This window comes from Dendrobates tinctorius, unplaced genomic scaffold (genome assembly GCF_039654945.1).
Source record: "Dendrobates tinctorius isolate UK_male_01 unplaced genomic scaffold, ASM3965494v1 ptg000132l, whole genome shotgun sequence".
NCBI classification, from domain to species: Eukaryota; Metazoa; Chordata; class Amphibia; order Anura; family Dendrobatidae; genus Dendrobates; species Dendrobates tinctorius.
Window position 1 is genome coordinate 3,005,883 of NW_027361800.1, and position 25,591 is coordinate 3,031,473.

At 43.3% G+C, this 25,591-nt stretch overlaps 1 protein-coding gene across 9 annotated transcripts in view; it reads left to right on the forward strand.

Annotated features, from left to right (window-relative positions):
- Positions 1-25,591, forward strand: part of PALM (paralemmin) — a 185,531-nt gene that overhangs the window by 122,957 nt on the left and 36,983 nt on the right. For all 9 annotated transcript variants that reach the window (XM_073543379.1, XM_073543384.1, XM_073543375.1 and 6 more), the window contains one exon: positions 9,085-9,130. In XM_073543379.1, coding sequence (XP_073399480.1) covers positions 9,085-9,130 — 46 coding nt within the window. The remainder of the gene's footprint in view (positions 1-9,084; positions 9,131-25,591) is intronic.

The following is a 25,591-nucleotide window of genomic DNA, read 5'->3' on the forward strand; positions in this document are numbered from 1 at the left end:
CCGCAATTTTACAATATCTGCTGAAGCTGAGGCCCTCAGTGATTTGCCTCCAAGAAACGCATCTGGTAAAAGACAAAGTAGCTATGTTACAAAAAAGGTGGGTGAGGAAGGCTTATCACTCGACGTACTCGGCCTATGCTAGGGGAGTGTCGGTGTTGATCCACACTTCTACTCCATATGAAGAAGTGGAGGCTATAATAGACAAGGATGGGCAATATGTGTTTATTGTATGTAAGATATTGAATAGACTATTATGTATTGTGTCTTTGTATATCCCTCCACCATTTTCTGGAAAGAAGATACAGGAAATTCTGGACTTATCCGGGAAATGGACTGGGGTCCCGTTGCTTGTAATAGGTGATGTGAATAATATTGCAAATGATCATTGGGATAAGGGTAAACATGCGGGGAGCAGAGAGGGAGGGAACGTGACACCTTTTGGAAATTACATGAGGGAAATTGGTTGGATAGACTTGTGGAGAGTTCGCAATATGGAGAACTACACTTACTCGTGCTACTCGGCGACGTATGGCTTCCTATCTTGCATTGATGTGGCTTTGGGAAATAAGGGGATGGATAACTTGGTACAGGAAGTGGAATATTTGCCCAGAGTCCTATCGGATCATTGTCCACTGGTGATATCTCTACAATTGGGAGAACGGGGGAGGTTGACAGGTATGGGTTGGAAAATTCATCCCTTTTGGCTACGGTTGCTGGATATGGGAAAGATAGGAGAGGAACTGGGAGAATTCTTTAGGATTAACGAAGGTAGTGCAGAGGGTCATGTAGTCTGGGATACTATGAAAGCGTTTTTGAGAGGGATTTTATTCAGAGAAGTGTCTCGATATAAGACTAGGTCTCAAAATCTAGACGAAGCAGTGATGGAGGAATTAAGGGCGGCGGAGGAAGCATTGGGTGCGCAGTGTACTAAAGCTACGCAGACCCGCATGAGAGCGGCCCAGTCGGAAGTTAATAAACTTCACATCCGTAAGGCGGAGAGACGGCGGGCATTTCAGAACGAGGCATTCTATGCAGAGGGTGAAAAAGTGGGGCACCTGCTCTCTGTGATAGCTTCGGCACAACGGGAATCCTCACATGTGTATGCAATTAAATCTAAGGAAGGTAATGTGGTTACACAGGGGGATCAAATTTTGGATGTATTTAAACAATTTTATAGTGAGCTATACTCCTCAAAGATACATAAAGGTCAAGAGGAGATGGACAGGTATCTGAGGGCGATTAAGCTTCCTAGACTAGGGGATGAAGACAGAGAATGGATGGATAGGCCGCTTGCAGTGGAGGAGTTGAGGGTGGCACTGGCGGACATGGCGGGAAATAAGGCCCCGCGGGCGGATGGCATTCCGGCAGAGGTGTATAAAATTTTTAATGAAGAAGTAATAACCAAATTGGAGAAGGTATTTAATGAGTCGTTGGAGAGGGGAATGTTACCTACATCTATGAGAGAGGCCATTGTGGTGGTCATTCCTAAAGCTGATAAGGACCCATTGAATCCGGAGTCCTACAGACCAATTTCACTCCTTACGGCAGATGTAAAGATTCTGGCGAAGGCCTTGGCCAACAGACTGACCCACGTGATTGATAAAGTAATCCACCCAGATCAATCGGGATTTATGCCCAATAAATCTACAGCAATCAATTTAAGGAGGCTATATTTAAATATGCAAATTCCAGCCGAAAATGCTGGAAAGAGAGTAGTAGTGTCTTTGGATGCCCATAAGGCCTTTGATTGTGTAGAATGGAAGTACTTATGGTCGGTTTTGATGGGCCTTGGGTTTGGGACCAAGTTTATATCGTGGGTGGGGTTGCTATACTCCTCTCCAACGGCAAAAATTAGAGTGAATAATGAATTATCTGATAGTTTCTCATTACATAGGGGTACGAGGCAGGGATGCCCGTTGTCTCCGTTGCTGTTTGCCCTCGCCGTGGAACCTCTGGCCACTAAAATAAGGGATGCACAAGAGATAAAAGGATTTGTCTGTGGAGTGAAGGAGGAGAGGGTGTCTTTGTATGCTGACGATATTTTGCTATTTTTGGAGGACTCAGGGGAGAATTTGGATAACACGGTGGCATTAATTGAGGAATTCGGGGAATTTTCCGGACTCAAAATCAATTGGGACAAATCGTGCATAATGCCCATTGATGAGGTAGATGGGGATATGGGGGAGGTGGGAAGGTCAGCAAAATTGAAGGTAGTTTCGAAATTTAAATATTTGGGGATACAAATCGCCCTTCCTTTGACTAGGTTTGAAGAACTTAATCTAAGCCCTTTGCTACAAAAAATTTGTTCCAAAATATCAGCATGGAATAAATTACATCTTTCGGTAATTGGAAGGGTGAACCTTTTAAAAATGATTGTGATGCCACAGCTGTTATATGTACTGCATAATTCTCCAATTTGGATCTCGCAGAGTAGGTTCCACAAAATTAAATCGCTGTTTGGTGAACTAATATGGGGGGGGGGAGCCCACGGTTTAAACAAGAAACTTTGCAGAGGCCGAAGGAGGAAGGAGGTTTGGCGCTTCCCAACCCCTGGGTATATTTTTTATCAGCACAATGCCAGCATATCGGAGGATGGGGGGTGGAGACGGGACAGGGACAATCGCCCAGTAATTTGAGATATTTGTTTGGAAAATGGCCTCTGGGAGAGAGTTTAGAAGGGGGGCAGTTTTTAAAATTAGGCTCTCGGTTTCCTACTGTTCTCCTAATTCATAAGGTATGGGAAAAAGTTAAACAGATAAGGGGTGTCACGGGCCTTACCAAATACTCTCCTGTATGGGATAATACAAATTTGCCAGAATTCGGGCAAATGGAAGGATTTGGGCCCTGGAGAGAGGCAGGAATCAGAAGGATGGGACAGCTAATGGGTCAGGGAAGACTTAAGTCATTTATGGAGCTGCAGACAGAATTCCAGTTACCGCATTCAAATTTGTTTCATTATAAAAGAATTCAGCATGCGTATCGGTCGCAATGTCGGAGAAAACTTATTGAGATCCAGTTTGATATCACGCTGGCCTCCATTTTGGAGAACAGTGTGACAAGGGGGGCAATCTCAGAAGTGTATAGAGATGTATTGTTCACTTTTCTAGTCAAACATCCCATCAAGTCTAGAGTGAAATGGGAGGTTGAATTGGGAGAGATAAATGACGATAGATGGGAATCTATTTTAGAATATGTGCCTAAGATTTCTATGAGCGAACCTGGGAGGATGTCTCAGTTATACGTAATTCATAGAGCTTACAGAACTCCTGATAGACTGTTCAAGATGGGTTTGAGGTCCGATTCCGAGTGTCCACGATGTTCGCAGGAACGGGCAGACATGCTGCACATTCTGTGGCATTGCCCTAGATTGTCTACGTACTGGACAGTCGTATTGAGTCGGATTGAATTGATATATAGTTGTGCAGTCCCCAGAGACCCTTTGGTCTGTATATTAGGGTATGTAGAGGAATTAGTAGCAGTATCCATGGTCAAACTGGCGATTGCTAGACTGTTCATAGCAAGGAAGTTGATCGCTCGGTTCTGGATCAGAGAAGAGCCTCCGTCTAGACGAGACTTTCTTACGCAAGTGGAGCATATAATTTCATTGGAAAAAAGTATTTATACTAAGAGAAATAAACTTGATGTATTTCATAAGATATGGCAGCCATGGGTAGAATGGAGTTAGATTTGTGGGGAGGATGTATTTTGATACATGTTCACAGATTTACCAGTGGAAAAGCCAAACTTCAAATGCCACAAATGCAAGCTTGTGACCCTGTTGGAGGAAAAGTTGCAAAATCTCGAAGAGAGGTTAGCTACATTGAAGATCATTAAGGAAGGTGAAGAGTTCTTGGACAGAGCAGAATTATCTCTTCATGTTACAGAAAGAGAAGAAATTTGAAGTGCACCTGAAGAAACAGAGGAATGGAGACATGTGACCCAGAGAAGCAGGAGGATCAGGAGGCAGTCAGCACCCATACTGCTCAGAAACCAGTACCAGGCTCTCACGCAGGAAAACAATGAAGAAATACATCAGGATAAGACTTTGCCAACAAACAGCAACCTTGTACGCCTTCAGAGTCCTCCTGGATGGAGAAAGAAAAATGTTGTGAAGAAGAAACGGAGAGTGGTGGTCATGGGGGATTCCCTGTTGAGAGGAACAGAGGCCGCTATCTGCAGACCGGATATAACTTCAAGAGAAATGTGCTGTCTTCCAGGTGCAAAAATTAAAGATGTGTCTGACAGGATATCAGGACTCTTCAGACCTACAGATGACTACCCATTCCTGCTACTACATGTGGGGACAAATGACACCGCAAGAAACGACCTGGAAACCATCTGCAGATACTTTGAAGACTTAGGCAAGAAAGTGAAAGAACTGGGAGCGCAGGTGGTCTTCTCTTCCATCCTCCCAGTGGATGGCCATGGAACAATGCGGTGGAATAAGATTCTGCAGGTGAACAACTGGCTACGTCGATGGTGCCGTCAGCAACGATTTGGATTTCTGGATCACGGAGTGAACTACTTATACGATGGACTACTTGCTAGAGATGGGGTGCACCTTACGAAGACTGGAAAGCAGGTATTTGGAAGTCGCCTTGCTACACTTGTAAGGAGAGCTTTAAACTAGAACAACGTGGGAAGGGAAGCAAAAGACCAGAAAAAGCCATACACCTGACAAATGCTATTGAGAACTTTGCTATTAGAAGTGGAAAGGAAGAACAAAGACGAAAGAATCTAATTAATAAAAATATTGGAGAAAGAGAAACCAATCACAAACTAAAATGTTTCTATACTAATGCACAAAGCATGGGCTACAAACAAGGAGAATTGGAACTACTAACACAGGAAAAGAAATATGTCATTGGAATCACTGAAACTTGGTGGGACAATACACATGATTGGAATACAAGACTAGAAGGATACAACTTATTTGCAAGAAACAGACTTGATAAACGAGGAGGGGGTGTCGCATTGTATGTTAGAAACGCGTATATCTGCACAGAGATTGAAGCTTCAGAGACTGGGAGTTCTGTGGAAACTGTTTGGGTAAGAATACAAGGACAGAACAATGGAAAGGACACCATTGTAGGCATTTACTACAGGCCGCCTGTGCAAGCTGAAGATATGGATGAACTCTTTATGCATCAAATGGCCAAGTTCTCCAAAAAATATGACATAGTTGTCATGGGAGATTTCAGCTATCCAGACATTTGTTGGGAATCTCTCTCAGGCAAAACTAACAGGTCAAGGAAATTCTTATCCTCTCTTGCTGACAACTTTATCTTCCAAAAGGTAAGGGAGAAAACAAGGGGAACTGCTACCTTGGATCTAATCCTTATAAACAGGGAGGAAATGGTTGAGGAGGTAAAAGTGGCTGGGACCTAGGAGGTAGCGACCATGCTATTTTAGAATTTTGGATAACTAGAGGCGGAAGACCTGTGAAGACTCAGACGTCAAGGTTAGATTTCAGAAAGGCAGATTTTATGGGATTCAGAAAGAGAATTGGAGGGATCCAATGGCTGGATATCCTTAAAGACAAAAATGTCCAGGAAGGATGGGAAATCTTGAAAAATGAAATTCTCAAAGCACAGTTGTTAACAATTCCGAAAAGAGGGAAGAATAGGAAGCATTTAAGGAACCAGGATGGATGAACACAGAACTTAAGCACATGCTAAAAAGGAAGAAAAAAACGTTTATAAAATGGAAAGAGGGAGGCATATCAAAAGAAGAATATAATGCTGTCTGCAGAACCTGCAGGGCACAAATCAGATTATCTAAAGCTGAAAATGAATTGAGGCTTGCAAGAGATGTCAAAAGCAATAATAAAGGATTTTGGGGATATGTCAAAAGTAAAAGAAAAGTCAAAGATGCTATAGGATTTTTACAGGATGAAAATGATGAAATGGTAAGACAGGATGTTGAGAAGGCTGAACTTTTAAATTCCAATTTTGCATCTGTTTTCTCTCAGAAAGGAAATGTAACATCAACTGTTATTCACTGTCCTATTAAGGGAATAGAAGAATCCAGGATATCTATAAACAGAAAGATAGTGAGGAAACACTTAGCTAACCTAAATGAATTCAAGTCTCCAGGTCCAGATGAATTACACCCCAGAGTACTGAAGGAGATAGCAGAAGAAATTTTTGAACCCCTCTCCATAATCTTTGAAAATTCTTGGAGAACAGGAGAAGTGCCAGAAGACTGGAGAAGAGCAAATGTTATTCCTATCTTCAAAAAGGGGAAGAAGGTGGACCCAGGCAACTATAGGCCGGTGAGTCTGACTTCTATACCAGGAAAGATCTTTGAACAAATTATTAAACAACATGTATGTCAATACCTGGATAAGAATGAAGTGATTAAGCAGAGTCAGCATGGGTTTGTAACTAATAAGTCATGTCAGACTAATTTAATTTCCTTCTATGACGGTATTACTGATTGGGTGGATCAAGGAAATGCTGTAGATATAGTATATCTTGACTTCAGCAAAGCATTTGACAAAGTCTCTCATACAATCCTTATTGAAAAAATGACAAAGTATGGAATGGACAAGGCAACTGTTAGGTGGATTCATAACTGGCTTAGTGATCGGACCCAAAGAGTGGTCGTAAATGGCTGCACATCCAGTTGGAAGAATGTCTTAAGTGGGGTACCACAGGGCTCTGTCCTGGGCCCTGTATTGTTCAACATCTTTATCAACGATTTAGATGAAGGAATTGAGGGTAAACTGATTAAATTTGCTGATGACACAAAGCTAGGAGGGATAGCTAATACTAGAGAAGAGAGAGAGAGGATTCAAAAAGATTTAAATAAACTGGAGAAGTGGGCAGCAACTAACAGAATGGTTTTTAACAGGGAGAAATGCAAAGTACTACATCTGGGCAATAAAAATGAAAAAAGCATATATAGAATGGGAGGAATAGGGCTAAGTGACAGCACATGTGAAAAAGACTTGGGTATACTAATAGATCACAGACTGAATATGAGTCAACAGTGTGATGTAGCAGCAAAAAAGGCAAATGCAATTCTAGGATGTATTAACAGAAGCATACAGTCTAGATCACGTGAAGTCATTATTTCCCTCTACTCCTCTTTGGTCAGACCTCATCTGGAATATTGTGTCCAGTTTTGGGCACCACATTTTAAAAAAGACATCAACAAACTGGAGCAAGTTCAGAAAAGAGCGACCAGAATGGTGACCGGTCTGCAAACCCTGTCTTATGAGGAAAGGTTGCAGGATTTGGGAATGTTTAGTTTGCAAAAGAGAAGACTGAGAGGAGACTTAATAGCTGTCTACAAATATCTAAAGGGCTGTCACATTGTAGAAGGATCAACTTTATTCTCATTTGCACAAGGAAAGACTAGAAGCAATGGGATGAAACTGAATGGGAGGAGACACAGATTAGATATTAGAAAAAACTTTTTGACAGTTAGAGTGATCAATGAGTGGAACAGGCTGCCACGAGAAGTGGTGAGTTCTCCTTCAATGGAAGTCTTCAAACAGAGGCTGGACAGACATCTGACTGGGATGATTTAGCGAATCCTGCTTTGAGCAGGGGGTTGGACCAGATGGCCCAGGAGGTCCCTTCCAACTCTACGATTCTATGATTCTATGATTCTATAGATGATGTTCATAATAAACAAGTATATATGGAGGTGGGAAAGAGTATCGGAATAGAAATGAGGAAGACACTGAAGGGGTCTCGGAGGGGGGGGATAGGGGGGGGGAAGGGGGGGGAGTTTTGTTCATAAAAATTTATGATTTTATGTGAACAACTGCTTGATGTCATATGATATACTTGTTATCATTTAATAAAAATTTATCTGATTAAAAAAGAATATGCGTCCTCGGATGCACGTTTAGTTGTTAGCAAATGGCTGAATCCAGACCCTGGTGTCCGGCGAGGAGAGGGGCCCGGACCGGGTCCCCCTCTTCACCGGACCCCATACCCTAGTAAGGGCAGTAATGCCCTGATGGTAGCCCTGCGTCCCAGAGCACGTTCGATCTGTCTTCATCATTGCAATGTGTGGCCCCGTCGGCGCATATGGCTAGACCCCGTTTTGCGGGGAATTTTGGACATGTGCCCCGATGAGGACACAGAAAGCAGTGTGAAAGCACCCTTAGATCGCTCAGTGTACATTGATTTGCCTGTGTAAAAAGGTTGTGTCATACTCCGGTTGGTTCATGAAACAGACCCTTTGCTGGTTTCACACTTCTGCCACGTGTCTTCTGATAGGCTCAGCAGCCTGATAGGCATATAGCAATTTTAGGTCAGGAGGCCTACATACATACCAGGCCGTGTAGAGATAGTGAAGCCAGCCTTAGAGTGTGCCCATTTGGTTCACACAACCTTATTTTTAGGCCTGGCTGTGAAAAAATAAACCATGCACGTACCAATTCATTCAGTGGGGAAGTGCAGGGGTTTTTTTCACAGCGAAATTCTGTATGAGAAAAAATTGCAGCATGTGCTAGGGTCCTACGTGAGTTGGATGAGCCTCACCCAATCAAATCTATGAGGGCACTAAATAAATGGGAAGCCTTTCTCATTGTTGGAAAATGTAACTGTAGATTTACAGGGATGGAAGAGCCCAGAGCTGTGCATAAGCTAATGGGTCCCCGAGCGCTGAGGCCACGCCGCCATTGTGACTCCAATGCTGCTGCACTGATGTTGCCCACTATCTGCTGCCCTCTTACTGATGAATGGACGGCATTTGTACGTTAGCACAATGGACCTTTTATTGGATCAGCATATTGAGTGCAAATTGTTCTGCATCTGTATGGCATTTACAACAGTTTATTTGCATGCTTCGTTCGCCATTGATTCAGTGCATTTTACATTCTTGAATGAGTTAGTGTTTTGTGTGGTGGATTTTTTTTCTAATGTATCATTTTTAATTCTTTAAATCTATTTAATTTTCTTATTTCTGTACACTATTTTGTCCTTATATTTAATAACGCTTAATAAAATATAGAAGGGACTGTCTCTTAGGTCTGTTTGTTCTTTATAAATCTACTTTTTGCTATTTTACATGTAAAGTTATTTTGTTACTAATCTGACATTCCTGTCTTGTTCTTTTTTCCAGGATTACGGAATCCCAAAGTCAGCAGGACAGATTGCAGATGATAGCGGTGAGTCCTTTATGCTTTTGTGTACAAAATTAGAAAACTGCAACTAAAAGTAGATATTGTCATGCTCCTTGCTGCGCTGTTCATTGTATGTCGCTGACATGTAGTTCCACATTACTGCCTGCAGATGTCACTTCATTGTCAGTAACGTTACCATACCACTGGAAATTGTGCAGATTTCTTCTCTAAGGCTGGGATCACACATGTGAGAAACAAGGCCGAGTCTAGCATGTCAATACCCGGCACTGCCGCTGGCACTCAGATAGGAGCCAGGGGAAGAGTCTTGAGGAGATCATTTGCATATTCCCAGTGCCTTCTGGGATAAGTGAAGAGTCTCCGCGAGCTCAACGATCACTGGGTTTTGGCCGTTGCAGCTGAAAAGAGGAAATCGGAAAACCAGGGGAAGAGTCTTGAGAAGATCATTTGCATATTCCCAGTGCCTTCTGGGATAAGTGAAGAGTCTCCGCGAGCTCAACGATCACTGGGTTTTGGCCGTTGCAGCTGAAAAGAGGAAATCGGAAAACCAGGGGAAGAGTCTTGAGGAGATCATTTGCATATTCCCAGTGCCTTCTGGGATAAGTGAAGAGTCTCCGCGAGCTCAACGATCACTGGGTTTTGGCCGTTGCAGCTGAAAAGAGGAAATCGGAAAACCAGGGGAAGAGTCTTGAGGAGATCATTTGCATATTCCCAGTGCCTTCTGGGATAAGTGAAGAGTCTCCGCGAGCTCAACGATCACTGGGTTTTGGCCGTTGCAGCTGAAAAGAGGAAATCGGAAAACCAGGGGAAGAGTCTTGAGGAGATCATTTGCATATTCCCAGTGCCTTCTGGGATAAGTGAAGAGTCTCCGCGAGCTCAACGATCACTGGGTTTTGGCCGTTGCAGCTGAAAAGAGGAAATCGGAAAACCAGGGGAAGAATTTGGGCTCATCTTTCATCGTTTTTAAGAAATCTCAAGATGGAAGAGGCCAGGAGCCATTTGGTGAGCTGCATTTCTTGCTACATGTTCACAGACTTACCAGTGGAAAAGCCAAACTTCACATGCCACAAATGCAAGCTTGTGTCCCTGTTGGAGGAAAAGTTGCAAAATCTCGAAGAGAGGTTAGCTACGTTGAAGATCATTAAGGAAGGTGAAGAGTTCTTGGACAGAGCAGAATTATCTCTTCATGTTACAGAAAGAGAAGAAATTCGAAGTGCACCTGAAGAAACAGAGGAATGGAGACATGTGACCCAGAGAAGCAGGAGGATCAGGAGGCAGTCAGCACCCATACTGCTCAGAAACCAGTACCAGGCTCTCACGCAGGAAAACGATGAAGAAATACATCAGGATAAGACTTTGCCAACAAACAGCAACCTTGTACGCCTTCAGAGTCCTCCTGGATGGAGAAAGAAAAATGTTGTGAAGAAGAAACGGAGAGTGGTGGTCATGGGGGATTCCCTGCTGAGAGGAACTGAGGCCGCTATCTGCAGACCGGATATAACTTCAAGAGAAATGTGCTGTCTTCCAGGTGCAAAAATTAAAGATGTGTCTGACAGGATATCAGGACTCTTCAGACCTACAGATGACTACCCATTCCTGCTACTACATGTGGGGACAAATGACACCGCAAGAAACGACCTGGAAACCATCTGCAGAGACTTTGAAGACTTAGGCAAGAAAGTGAAAGAGCTGGGAGCGCAGGTGGTCTTCTCTTCCATCCTCCCAGTGGATGGCCATGGAACAAGGAGGTGGAATAAGATTCTGCAGGTGAACAACTGGCTACGTCGATGGTGCCGTCAGCAACGATTTGGATTTCTGGATCACGGAGTGAACTACTTATACGATGGACTACTTGCTAGAGATGGGGTGCACCTTACGAAGACTGGAAAGCATGTATTTGGAAGTCACCTTGCTACACTTGTAAGGAGAGCTTTAAACTAGAACAACATGGGAAGGGAAGCAAAAGACCAGAAAAAGCCATACACCTGACAAATGCTATTGAGAACTCTGGAGAAAGAGAAACCAATCACAAACTAAAATGTTTCTATACTAATGCACAAAGCATGGGCAACAAACAAGGAGAATTGGAACTACTAACACAGGAAAAGAAATATGATGTCATTGGAATCACTGAAACTTGGTGGGACAATACACATGATTGGAATACAAGACTAGAAGGATACAACTTATTTGCAAGAAACAGACTTGATAAACGAGGAGGGGGTGTCGCATTGTATGTTAGAAACGCGTATATCAGCACAGAGATTGAAGCTTCAGAGACTGGGAGTTCTGTGGAAACTGTTTGGGTAAGAATACAAGGACATAACAATGGAAAGGACACCATAATAGGCATTTACTACAGGCCGCCTGTGCAAGCTGAAGCTATGGATGAACTCTTTATGCATCAAATGGCCAAGTTCTCCAAAAAATATGACATAGTTGTCATGGGAGATTTCAACTATCCAGACATTTGTTGGGAACCTCTCTCAGGCAAAACTAACAGGTCAAGGAAATTCTTATCCTCTCTTGCTGACAACTTTATCTTCCAAAAGGTAAGGGAGAAAACAAGGGGAACTGCTACTTTGGATCTAATCCTTATAAACAGGGAGGAAATGGTTGAGGAGGTAAAAGTGGCTGGGACCCTAGGAGGTAGCGACCATGCTATTTTAGAATTTTGGATAACTAGAGGCGGAAGACCTGTGAAGACTCAGACTTCAAGGTTAGATTTCAGAAAGGCAGATTTTAAGGGATTCAGAAAGAGAATTGGAGGGATCCAATGGCTGGATATCCTTAAAGACAAAAATGTCCAGGAAGGATGGGAAATCTTGAAAAATGAAATTCTCAAAGCACAGTTGTTAACAATTCCGAAAAGAGGGAAGAATAGGAAGCAGTTAAGGAAACCAGGATGGATGAACACAGAACTTAAGCACATGCTAAAAAGGAAGAAACAAATGTTTATAAAATGGAAAGAGGGAGGCATATCTAAAGAGGAATATAATGCTGTCTGCAGAACCTGCAGGGCACAAATCAGATTATCTAAAGCTGAAAATGAATTGAGGCTTGCAAGAGATGTCAAAAGCAATAATAAAGGATTTTGGGGATATGTCAAAAGTAAAAGAAAAGTCAAAGATGCCATAGGATTTTTACAGGATGAAAATGATGAAATGGTAAGACAGGATGTTGAGAAGGCTGAACTTTTAAATTCCTATTTTGCATCTGTTTTCTCTCAGAAAGGAAATGTAACATCAACTGTTATTCACTGTCCTATTAAGGGAATAGAAGAATCCAGGATATCTATAAACAGAAAGATAGTGAGGAAACACTTAGCTAGCCTAAATGAATTCAAGTCTCCAGGTCCAGATGAATTACACCCCAGAGTACTGAAGGAGATAGCAGAAGAAATTTTTGAACCCCTCTCTATAATCTTTGAAAATTCTTGGAGAACAGGAGAAGTGCCAGAAGACTGGAGAAGAGCAAATGTTGTTCCTATCTTCAAAAAGGGGAAGAAGGTGGACCCAGGTAACTATAGGCCGGTGAGTCTGACTTCTATACCAGGAAAGATCTTTGAACAAATTATTAAACAACATGTATGTCAATACCTGGATAAGAATGAAGTGATTAAACAGAGTCAGCATGGGTTTGTAACTAATAAGTCATGTCAGACTAACTTAATTTCCTTCTATGACGGTATCACTGATTGGGTGGATCAAGGAAATGCTGTAGATATAGTATATCTTGACTTCAGCAAAGCATTTGACAAAGTCTCTCATACAATCCTTATTGAAAAAATGATTAAGTATGGAATGGACAAGGCAACTGTTAGGTGGATTCATAACTGGCTTAGTGATCGGACCCAAAGAGTGGTCGTAAATGGCTGCACATCCAGTTGGAAGAATGTCTCAAGTGGGGTACCACAGGGCTCTGTCCTGGGCCCTGTATTGTTCAACATCTTTATCAACGATTTAGATGAAGGAATTGAGGGTAAACTGATTAAATTTGCTGATGACACAAAGCTAGGAGGGATAGCTAATACTAGAGAAGAGAGAGAGAGGATTCAAAAAGATTTAAATAAACTGGAGAAGTGGGCAGCAACTAACAGAATGGTTTTTAACAGGGAGAAATGCAAAGTACTACATCTGGGCAATAAAAATGGAAAAAGCATATATAGAATGGGAGGAATAGGGCTAAGTGACAGCACATGTGAAAAAGACTTGGGTATACTAATAGATCACAGACTGAATATGAGTCAACAGTGTGATGCAGCAGCAAAAAAGGCAAATGCAATTCTAGGATGTATTAACAGAAGCATACAGTCTAGATCACGTGAAGTCATTATTTCCCTCTACTTATCTTTGGTCAGACCTCATCTGGAATATTGTGTCCAGTTTTGGGCACCACATTTTAAAAAAGACATCAACAAACTGGAGCAAGTTCAGAAAAGAGCGACCAGAATGGTGACCGGTCTGCAAACCCTGTCTTATGAGGAAAGGTTGCAGGATTTGGGAATGTTTAGTTTGCAAAAGAGAAGACTGAGAGGAGACTTAATAGCTGTCTACAAATATCTAAAGGGCTGTCACATTGTAGAAGGATCAACTTTATTCTCATTTGCACAAGGAAAGACTAGAAGCAATGGGATGAAACTGAATGGGAGGAGACACAGATTAGATATTAGAAAAAACTTTTTGACAGTTAGAGTGATCAATGAGTGGAACAGGCTGCCACGAGAAGTGGTGAGTTCTCCTTCAATGGAAGTCTTCAAACAGAGGCTGGACAGACATCTGACTGGGATGATTTAGCGAATCCTGCTTTGAGCAGGGGGTTGGACCAGATGGCCCAGGAGGTCCCTTCCAACTCTACGATTCTATGATTCTAGGAGCGTGTGGCCGCATAAGAATACATGGAACCGCACGCTCCGCTCCTGAGTTTCTCGCATGTGTGATCCCAGCCTAACCTAATCTTTATTGCAGTGGTTCAGACTACCGGTATTACACTACATTTACACTTAGTTCAATTCCAGAATATTATATTGAATAGGGGCTCAGCTGCAGTTTTTGGCAGTGGCCAGTCCTGTGCTGTTTACATCCGTCTCGTATTGGTTACCTATCCTATGGAGCACTACAGAGCGGATTTTTGAGTGATCGATTTGGGTCTAAGGAAACAGACCTCCCCCCATTTACAGTACAAGTAAGTTAGAAAAAGGTTATATAAAAAAAAAGAATTTTTTAAGACGCTCTATCTTACTTATAAAGGTTCTTGCTCCAGTTTTGATGAAACACTTTTTACGTTCTGCAGGTCTGCTAGTCCTTTCATTTGTGAGCGTCTGCTGTGCAGTGCTCCATATTCCTGAGCTCTGGCTCCTACCGACCCCCCACTATTGATTATCAGCCTTTTGCTTGGGGTCTGTTTACACAGCTGACTGTCGGCACTGCGCGAGCACCCATCGGTAAACCTTTACTGATCGGCTTACACAGGCAGACTGAAGTATGCATAGCCAGCTATAGTTCTGGGCGATGCCAAGTCCTGTTTACTTAGGATGATGCACCACCAAGAACAAGGATTTTTAGCATTGCACAAAAGATCACCTGACCCAGTGAATGATCGTCAGCCTGTTAACACTGAAAGATAGTTGTGAAATGAGTGTTTTTAAAAATACTTGTTCACGATTATCTTTCAGTGGAAATGCAGATTTTTGCACAGTGTACGCAGAAAGCTGTCACTTTATTGTGTGGGTGAAGTTAGAGAAGACTGACAGATAAATGAGCGACATTATCAAAAGTCTAGCAAGAGGCCCAGTAAGTCACAGACTACTGGAGTCAATGACTCTCTCCCTATTTTACATTGCCCTCAGATCTGGCGGTGTAAACCTGGTGACAGGTTCCCTTTAACTCCTTAGCAGGGCCATATTTAGTGTTCAGCCTGCCCTAGGTACTTTAAATATTCACCCCTCCCAATTAATGAAAATGGTCAAATTCCCTTTTGATAGACAGCTTTCTCTCCTGACTCTCCCATACACATGAACCCCAGGAGTGCATGAAGATTCAAGATTCAAAGGGAGAAGGAGATTATCAGCTGACAGAAAATGCCAGTAATGGCTTATATATTTTATTTTATGTTTAACTTGTTTTTTTACACATTAAAAGATTATTTGTATTTTGTTGGCGTGTTGTGAGAGCAATTATGTTTTTAATTTTCCATTAAGTGAGCAACAAGCTTGAAATTAGGACTATCCACAACTTGCAATTTTAGGCGCTCCCTCAACACATCTGTTCAGAGCGGCCTATTTACGTTCACTAATCTAAGTCATTCTATGTGTAAGTGTGCGTGTGTAGCCTGTTGTGAGCTCATCTGTTCATTCATCTTTTGTGTCCGAGGATCTCCCTCTTCTGGTGAAGGAAGGTAGTGAGGCTGATTTGGATGAAAGAAACCAAACACCTGATCAGGTGGATTGTGACTGGGTAACGGGAACTTCAGACTGGATATAAGGCAGCCGACGCCCTTCTGAGTCGCTGGTGATTTCTCTGCTGGATTCTTGGAGACCAGTCTGATTCCTGCTTCCCAAAGATAAGTTTTTGCTCTGCTATTGAACTTATTAGTTTTGGTTTTGTTTACCTTGTTTTTTGAGTTCAGCCATTCCCGGCCGGGGGTGTGCTGGATTCTTTTTCCTTGATCAGTGTTCTCTTTTGCTCTGCTTTCAGAATATTCTGAGTGCTGATATAGGGTTTGAAGTCTAGTGACTTCAGGGTCCTTTTTGCTTATCAGTTGTGTTGGTGATATTTTTAGCAGGGTTTTCTCGGATTGCAGACAGCAGCTTTTCTGTCCTGTCCTTTTTAGTTAGCTTGGGCCCCATCGTTTGCTCAACCTATCTTTCTATCTGTGTTAGTGTTTTCATCTTGCTTCACCGTCATTATATGTTGGGGGCTGCCTATTGCTTTGGGGTCTGCTCTGGGGCAGTCAGTTTTTCCCTTTTCTCTCTTTAGGCTTATTTAGATCTCCGGCTGTGACGAGGTGTCTAGGATCACCGTAGGAACACTCCACGGCTACTGCTAGTTGTGTGATAGGATTAGGGGTCTGCAATCCATTAGTTTCCAACCTCTCTGATTTTCTGGGCTGAGCTTGTGTTTTGTTTTTTCCTCCTCGGTGACTCAATCATAACAGAATCACCAGCCATACCGCAGATTCTAGGGTACTCAAAAGCAGGAAGGAATTGTTAAAGAGAAAAAAAAAGGTGTCAGAATTTTTTTTTTTTTTTTTGTGTATATTTTTTCCTCTTTTTCTCTGAGGCCGTAGGAGGAATATTTTTTTTTTTTTTTTTCTGATAGAGTTTAAGCAATTGTCTGATCGTGTGGAGCAGCTTGCTGCTATAGTGCGAGGAATTTCCGCCTATCTTGCTCATTCACACGCTGCTGAACCAAAAATCCCCACTCCTGATGTGTTTTTGGGGGATCGGTCTAAATTTTTGAATTTTAAGAATAATTGTAAATTATTTCTTGCCTTGAAGCCTAACACATCGGGGAGGTCTGCACAGCAGGTTAAAATTGTCATCTCCTTGCTGCGCGGCGATCCCCAGGATTGGGCGTTTTCTTTAGTACCAGATGATCCTATTCTAACTAATGTGGACGCATTTTTTCAGTCCTTGGGGTTGTTGTATGATGAACCTAATGCGATTGATCAAGCTGAAAAGACCCTGTTGGCATTGAGCCAAGGTCAAGATTCTGCAGAACTGTACTGTCAAAAATTCCGAAAGTGGGCGGTCCTCATCACTTGGAATGATGGTGCCTTGGCAGCTCTCTTTCGGAAGGGTTTGTCAGAAACCGTAATAGATACTATGGTGGGATTTCCTGTTCCCTCTGGTCTTGACGATTCTATGTCATTAGCCATTCAGGTTGATCGGCGTTTACGTGAACGTAAAATTATACGGGAAATGCTGCCCCCTGTTGAACAAATGTCTGAACCTATGCAATGTGATAGAGTTTTGTCTAGGGCGCAACGTCAGGAGTTTAGTAGCCATAATAAGCTATGTTTATTCTGTGGAGATGCCTCTCACATTATTTCTGTCTGCCCTAAACGAGAGAAACGTTTTGCACACACATTTGCTGTGGGTGGTGTACAACCTAAGTTTCTTCTGGCAATTACTCTGATCTGCTCCCTGTCCACATTTTCTGCTAAAGCCTTTGTGGATTCAGGAGCGGCCTTGAACCTAATGGATTTAGATTTTGCTAAATGTTGTGGTTTCCCTATGACACCCTTGCGGACGCCTATTCCTTTGAGGGGTATTGATGCTACTCCTTTGGCGAAGAATAAACCTCAGTTTTGGACCCAGGTGGTAATGCAGGTCGCCCCAGAAGATCAAGAAAATTGCAGATTTTTGGTGTTGCATAATTTGCATGATACCATCGTGCTGGGGTTCCCCTGGTTGCAAATCCATAATCCAGTTTTGGATTGGAAATCTGTGTCTGTGGTGAGTTGGGGATGTCGGTGTGCTCTTAGTGACACTCCTGTTTTCTCCACCTCTCCCCAGTCGCATGAGGTTCCTGACTATTTGGCTGATTTTTATGATGTGTTTAGTGAGAGTAAGGCTAGTTTCACACTAGCGTTTATGAGCGCAGCGACGGCCTGCGCACGGCCGCCGCTAAGCCCCGCCCCCTGCCGCGCCTCCGCCGGTAGCTCCGCCCACCGGCGCATGACGCTGCATGCGCCCTGCGTCCCCTATCTTTATCACAGGGGGCGCAGGACGTGCGCAGTATGCGTTTGGCGGAGCATGCGTCCTTTTGACGGTGCGCCGACCTGCGCCAAACGCAACCTGCTGCAGTTTGGTTGCGTCGGCGCACCGTCAAAAAGGCGCATGCGCCGCCAAACGCATACTGCGCACGGCCTGCGCCCCTGTGATAAAGATAGGGGGCGCATGCAGCGTCATGCGCCGGTGGGCGGAGCTACCGGCGGAGGCGGGGCTTAGCGGCGGCCGTGCGCAGGCCGTCGCTGCGCTCATAAGCGCTAGTGTGAAACTAGCCTTAGTCTGCGTCTTTGCCTCATCGTAGGAGTTATGACTGTGCAATTGAGCTGAGTCCGTGGTGTAAATTTCCCAAGGGTCGACTTTTTAATTTATCTGTACCCGAACATGAGGCTATGCGTTCTTATATTAAGGAGTCGTTGGAGAAGGGTCATATTAGACCATCCTCTTCACCCTTGGGTGCTGGGGTTTTTTTTGTGGCCAAGAAGGATGGTTCATTAAGGCCCTGTATTGACTATCGCTCCCTTAACAAAATTACTGTTAAATATCAGTATCCGTTACCCCTGATTTCTGACCTATTTTCTAGAGTTGAAGGTGCTTGCTGGTTTACCAAGCTTGTCCTCAGGGGGGCGTATAATCTTATTCGCATTAAGCATGGGGATGAATGGAAGACAGCGTTTAATACTCCGGAGGGACAATTTGAGTACCTGGTGATGCCTTTTGGGCTCACTAACGCCCCTTCTGTCTTCCAGTGCATCATGAATGATATTTTCCGGGACTTTGTGGATAAGTTTCTGATCATCTATTTGGATGATATTTTGATCTTTTCCAGGGATTGGGACTCTCATGTGGAACATGTTCGGACTGTGTTCCGGATTTTGAGGGAAAACTCCCTGTATGTTAAGGGATCGAAATGTCTTTTTGGTGTACAGAGGATTTCATTTTTGTGATTTATTTTGTCTCCGTCAACTATTGAAATGGACCCTGCCAAGGTACAGGCCATTTATGATTGGGTGCAGCCCACTTCTTTGAAGGCTCTCCAGAAGTTTTTGGGTTTTGCTAATTTTTATCGTAAGTTTATAGCCAATTTTTCTGTTATTGCCAAACCATTGACTAATTTGACTAAGAAGGGAGCTGATTTGCTGAATTGGTCTCCAGAGGCTGTTTCTTCTTTTCAGGAGTTGAAGCGGAGGTTCACTTCTTCTCCGGTTTTGCGACAACCCGATGTCTCACTTCCATTTCAGGTGGAGGTGGATGCTTCAGAGACTGGTGCAGGAGCTGTTTTGTCCCAAAAAGATCCTGTAACATCTAAAATAAACCCCTGTACCTTCTTTTCCCGAAAGTTCTCTCCTTCGGAACGCAACTATGATGTGGGGAATCAAGAACTTTTGGCCATGAAGTGGGCATTTGAGGAGTGGAGACATTGGTTGGAGGGAGCTAGACATCAAGTTGTGGTCCTCACTGACCACAAGAATTTGATCTACCTTCAGTCGGCTAAACGCTTGAATCCGAGACAGGCCAGGTGGGCCTTGTTTTTCACACGTTTTAATTTTGTGGTCTCCTTTCTTCCGGGCACTAAGAACGTTAAGGCTGATGCCCTCTCTAGGTGTTTTTTGGCTGATTCTCCTATTGTGACCAAGCCTGCTACCATCTTAGGTGAGGGGGTGGTTCTTTCTGCCATCTCGCCTGATTTGAGACGTGCTCTGGAGAAGTTTCAGGAGGATAAGCCTGAGCGTTGTCCCAGTGGTAGGTTATATGTTCCTGACCAGTGGAGGAGGAAAGTGATGTCTGAGGTTCATTGCTCCACGTTGGCTCGTCATCCAGGTATTTTTGGTACTAGAGATTTGGTGAGTCGTTCTTTTTGGTGGCCTGCCTTGTCTTGTGATGTCAGAAATTTTGTGCAGTCCTGTGGGACTTGCTCCCGATCTAAGCCTTGTTCTCGTTCTAGTGGGTTGTTGATGCCTTTGCCGGTGCCCAGGAGGCCATGGACCCATATTTCAATGGATTTTATTTCTGATCTGCCTGTCTCTCAGAGGATGACTGTTATCTGGGTGATTTGTGCTAGATTCTCTAAGCTGGTCCATCTTGTACCGCTCCCTAAGTTGCCATCTTCCTCAGAGTTGGTGCCCTTGTTTTTGCAACAGGTGGTTCGCTTGCACGGGATTCCTGAGAACATTGTATCGGACAGAGGAGTTCAGTTTGTCTCTAGATTCTGGAGGACCTTTTGTTCCAAGTTGGGAATTCAGTTGTCCTTCTCTGCATTTCACCCTCAGACCAATGGGCAGACGGAGAGAACAAACCAGACTTTGGAGGCTTATTTGACATGTTTTATATCTGCTAATCAGGATGATTGGGTTTCTTTTTTACCCTTGGCCGAATTTGCTTTAAATAATAGAGCTAGTTCTGCCACTTTGATGTCACCCTTTTTCTGTAACTTTGGGTTTCATCCTCGATTTTCTTCAGGGCAGGTGGAGTCTTCTGCCTGTCCAGGGGTTGACACTGTGGTGGAAAGAATGCAGAAGATTTGGGACCAAGTGGTGGATAAGTTGTCTCTTTCCCAGGAAAAGGCCCAGCGGTTTTCTAACCGGCATAGGACCATTGGTCCCCGGTTTAAGGTGGGTGATATGGTCTGGTTGTCATCAAAGAATATCTCTATGAAAGTGGCTTCTCCAAAGTTTAAACCTAGATTTATTGGACCTTACAAGATTTTGGAGGTTATTAATCCCGTCTCTTTTCGATTGGCTCTTCCTGTCACATTTAAGATTTATAATGTGTTTCATAAGTCCTTGTTGAAGAGGTTTGTTGAACCAGTGGTTCCTATGGCGGCACCTCCTGACCCTGTGTTGGTTGAAGGTAACATGAAATATGAGGTAGAGAAGATACTGGATTCCCGTCTGGCTAGATGGAGACTCCAGTATTTGGTTAAGTGGAAGGGTTATGGTCAGGAGGATAATTCCTGGGTCTCTGCCTCTGATATTCATGCCGAAAGATTGGTGCATGCTTTTCATCGGGCTCATCCTGATCGGCCTGGTGGCTTGGATGAGGGTTCGGTGACCCCTCCTCAAGGGGGAGGTACTGTTGTGAGCTCATCTGTTCATTCATCTTTTGTGTCCAAGGATCTCCCTCTTCTGGTGAAGGAAGGTAGTGAGGCTGGTTTGGATGAAAGAAACCAAACACCTGATCAGGTGGATTGTGACTGGGTAACAAGAACTTCAGACTGGATATAAGGCAGCCGACGCCCTTCTGAGTCGCTGGTGATTTCTCTGCTGGATTCTTGGAGACCAGTCTGATTCCTGCTTCCCAAAGATAAGTTTTTGCTCTGCTATTGAACTTATTAGTTTTGGTTTTGTTTACCTTGTTTTTTGAGTTCAGCCATCCCCGGCCGGGGGTGTGCTGGATTCTTTTTCCTTGATCAGTGTTCTCTTTTGCTCTGCTTTCAGAATATTCTGAGTGCTGATATAGGGTTTGAAGTCTAGTGACTTCAGGGTCCTTTTTGCTTATCAGTTGTGTTGGTGATATTTTTTAGCAGGGTTTTCTCGGATTGCAGACAGCAGCTTTTCTGTCCTGTCCTTTTTAGTTAGCTTGGGCCCCATCGTTTGCTCAACCTATCTTTCTATCTGTGTTAGTGTTTTCATCTTGCTTCACCGTCATTATATGTTGGGGGCTGCCTATTGCTTTGGGGTCTGCTCTGGGGCAGTCAGTTTTTCCCTTTTCTCTCTTTAGGCTTATTTAGATCTCCGGCTGTGACGAGGTGTCTAGGATCACCGTAGGAACACTCCACAGCTACTGCTAGTTGTGTGATAGGATTAGGGGTCTGCAATCCGTTAGTTTCCAACCTCTCTGATTTTCTGGGCTGAGCTTGTGTTTTGTTTTTTCCTCCTCGGTGACTCAATCATAACAGTAGCCCATTCACTATCTCCATCCATCCCTCACTCCCTCAAGATGGCTGGACCATCATTGTAAATACACCATTGTAAATACACACCTGTACTTTGTATATCCCCCACCTTATTGTAGATTGTAAGCTCTCACGAGCAGGGTCGTCTTATTTTGCTTTAATTATTGTATTATTGTTTACGTTGTTACTTATGACTTGTGTTTGAAACTGTTAAACTCTAAAGCACTGCTGAATATGTTGGCACTATATAAATAAAGATTATTATTATTATTATTATTATTATTATGTCACGGTACTGTTGCAGGCTCCTTCCTTATCCCTCAAGCTAGGGAGCATCCTAGTTAATCCCTGCTCCCCTGGATTACCCCAGATGGTGGAGACGCCGGGGTGACTTGCTTTGCCATGCTCCTATTTTACCCTTATCTGCTCCCTTCTCCACCCAGAAAGGTGTGAGACCGAAGTATATAGGAGTACACTAACCAGACAAACAAGGGAAGACAGACGGGGATAAATGAAAACTACAATCATACAAAATACACTCACCATACAGAAGAGTGGTACAAAGGGGAGGTATAGGAAAGTGAAAACAAATAGGAGAGGATGCGGATGAACACACAAACTCCATGCAGAAATCTCCAGAACAAATCTCCAACCACCAACTCCAAACACCAAACAACTCCAAACGAGGCAGTAAGAACTATCACTGGCAATTCCCAAATGTCAGTGACAAGAATATATACCAGAGGGGAATGTCCAACACAGAACAGGTAAGAGAATCCAGGATGGAGAGCTCCAGGAGCTTCAACTGAACTGATAAACTCTAGCAATGCAAGAGCAAAGAAAACCAGTGCAGGAGTTTTGGTGACCTGACACCCCGATCTTCTGGCCCCTCTCTGTCTTGGTGTCCTCGTGACACCTGAATTCTGACAGACGAGCCGTGGTTAACATTTGTACCATTTAAGTTCATATAACCTATTTATGATTTTGATGAGTTTTTATTGGCAAGGTGAGAAGAAAAAAAAACAATTCTGGGAAAATTTATGAGTGAGTAGTAGTAATTTCAAAGGGCTTAAAAGCTACTAATGTTCCAGCGATCCTTCTGGGCACATGACAGTGCAGTTGGCCTGAATAGGCAGGTTATTAAACAAAAACTGTTCGGTTTTCATATAGCCAAGCGGTGATCATTTAATGGCCACTTGTCAGGAAGTGTAAAGTCACCCTAAGAGCCTTAATACTAAATATATAAACTTGTAAATGGTAACAAGAAGTACAATACGTCAAGGTGTATTTCAATGTTGTACCCCATAGAGGTAGTAATAGTCACACTGCTATGAATAATTAATTAACGCAACTTAGAATTGTTGGTAAATTAGTTAGTGTATCAAATATAATGTCCATCTATATATACAGTATATATAAAGCTGAGTGTATGTATGTGTGTGTGTGTATGTATCATGCCCACTCCACATAGCCCCACCCACTCAACACAGCCCCACCCACTCAACACAGCCACACTCACTCCACACGCAAACGTCCACATGGCCCACGTTATTAGTGCAATTTCTCTCAAGATCAAGTGTTTACAATTATAACCAGTTATAAGCAGTGTTATACATGGGACAGCTTTATCTCAGAGAGCACAGAGCGGACCCAAGTGGCACAACCAGCTCTGCTACATGACTGGATAGCTACAGGCAATGGTGAGGAGGAGGCTGCCCAGCATCGGCGGCCGCGCTGACCGCAAGCTCAGCCCCTCCACTGTAATCACGGTGTGTCAGAGCCTCCCCTCCCGCCGTGGAGGATTACATGGAAGTAGCCGGGGGCGGCGCGGGGTTTGCTGCCAGCACTGACGCTCCCATCAAGGGCAGAGACACTCGCAGCAGAACTGACGGCGGCGAAACATAAGACTGGGAGACGGCACCAGGACTGTACCCGACAAATCCCTGCAGCCTGGACATGGGGGAACCATGAACGGACGGAGTCCGGGATCCTGCGAGGAGACTCGGGGAGGGATGCCCCCTTCTGCTCCGGACAGTTAACAGTATGCACTGTATATACTGTACACGGCTGTGTATGCACTCGGTATAGCGCCCTGCCGCGGAGCACCGACTAGGCAGCACTGTGGATTGGGCAGCACTGCAGATGTAGCAAAGCCGGAGTTGTACTGGACCCGTGCAAGGCTCCTCTGTGATGTATCAGATAGAAGTCACATCCACAGTGTAAACCCACATATACAGTGTGTGTGGTGCGACGGTGTTCCGCTGGTGGTACCGCGCAAGAGGCTGGTACCACCAGCAGTTTCCATATTGAGACACCCATCACTTGGGTGTCCCAATATAGCTTTTGGTGAACTTCCGCCGCTTGGATTCGGAGACATCTGGACGGAACAGAATGTGAAGACATTACAAGGTAAGTATATATTAGATGCAATAGTTTTTAATCCATGTAGCTCATTGCGATTTTGAAACCATTGTATTACTCCTACTGTGAGTCCACTTATTTATATTCTTGTTATAATTGACATTTATTACCCACTGGAGTGCTGTATCCTTTATAATTCACATGGTTTACAATATTCTTATATAAAAGAGAGCATTTTCTCCTTCACTAGCCTGCTCACTATTTGTTTTGCATGTTGCTCCATACATGGTTTTGTTTTTAACTGTGATTTTCTGTCTGTTTGGCATTTTTGTATCAATAAAGCCCTTTTTATTCACGGTACATGCTGTGTGTGTATAAAGGAGGAGTGTGAGGAGCAGGAAGAGGCAGTGTAAAAATCAGGAGCATGAAGTTCAGGAGGAATAAGGCCCCTTAACTGCCGCCATTGAAAGTCGTATCGGCAGTCGTTGAGGGAATATGTTGTGTTGAAAAAATTTTTTTGCTTCAACAATCATTATTAATTTTTATAACAAATCATAGTTAGTTACTATGCCTGGGCAACCCTGGGCTCTTCAGCTAGTCATATGCATATACTGTAATTGAAAAACCAGTACATAGATCATTGAATGTTAGAGTTGGAAGGGACCTCAAGGGTCTACAACCATTACATTCTTGCTAAATGAGCAAATGTCAGTCAAATTCTGATCACAGCTGCAGCTGCAAAACGTTACATGTACAGCCATAGACACCCAGTGTGAATGGTGCAGACTCAGCTATTGAGCCTGTGTGACCTATGTGTTAAATATTTGCAGCACTTGATGCCAACTACATGGTGCCAATGTGGTAAATGTACAGCTGATGGTGACAGTAGGTTAAAATGCAGCTGTTTCTTCCCAACTTATACCATTGTGATCCCTTAGGTTGGGTTTTCATAGTGATTTTAATTATCTTTTTTGTCCATATTGAGTACATAAAAACAGCGTGTGTTTTTGTACAACATTTTGTGATGCTGTTTTCACAGGTGAAAGGTACCAAACAGATACAGTGATCCTCTGACCTTCACCCCCCCCCCCCAAAAAAAAAAAAAAAAAAAATATATATATATATATATATATACATACATACATACATACATATATATATAAAATTGTGCATTCAGTATAGCCAAACCCCCCAGGAGGTACTAAGCAGTTATTGTGCATTTATGGTGAAGTTCACATTAGCATTCAAAGAAAAAGTCATCCCTTTTTGTAGGTGAAAGCCAGATGCTTTTTATATCTGTGTTGTAATTGATATGTCGTTTCTTTTTATACATCAGCAGTAAATAAAATTTACAAGACCAGAAACTCATTCTTTTGTTTATCTGTATAGCATCCGATATTTACGGCTACATTGCCATTATTATCTGTAAAATGTAATCCTGTGAATATAACCCAACAATCAGTCAATGACCGAAGCTTTTAATGCTTTCCACCACTCCCCA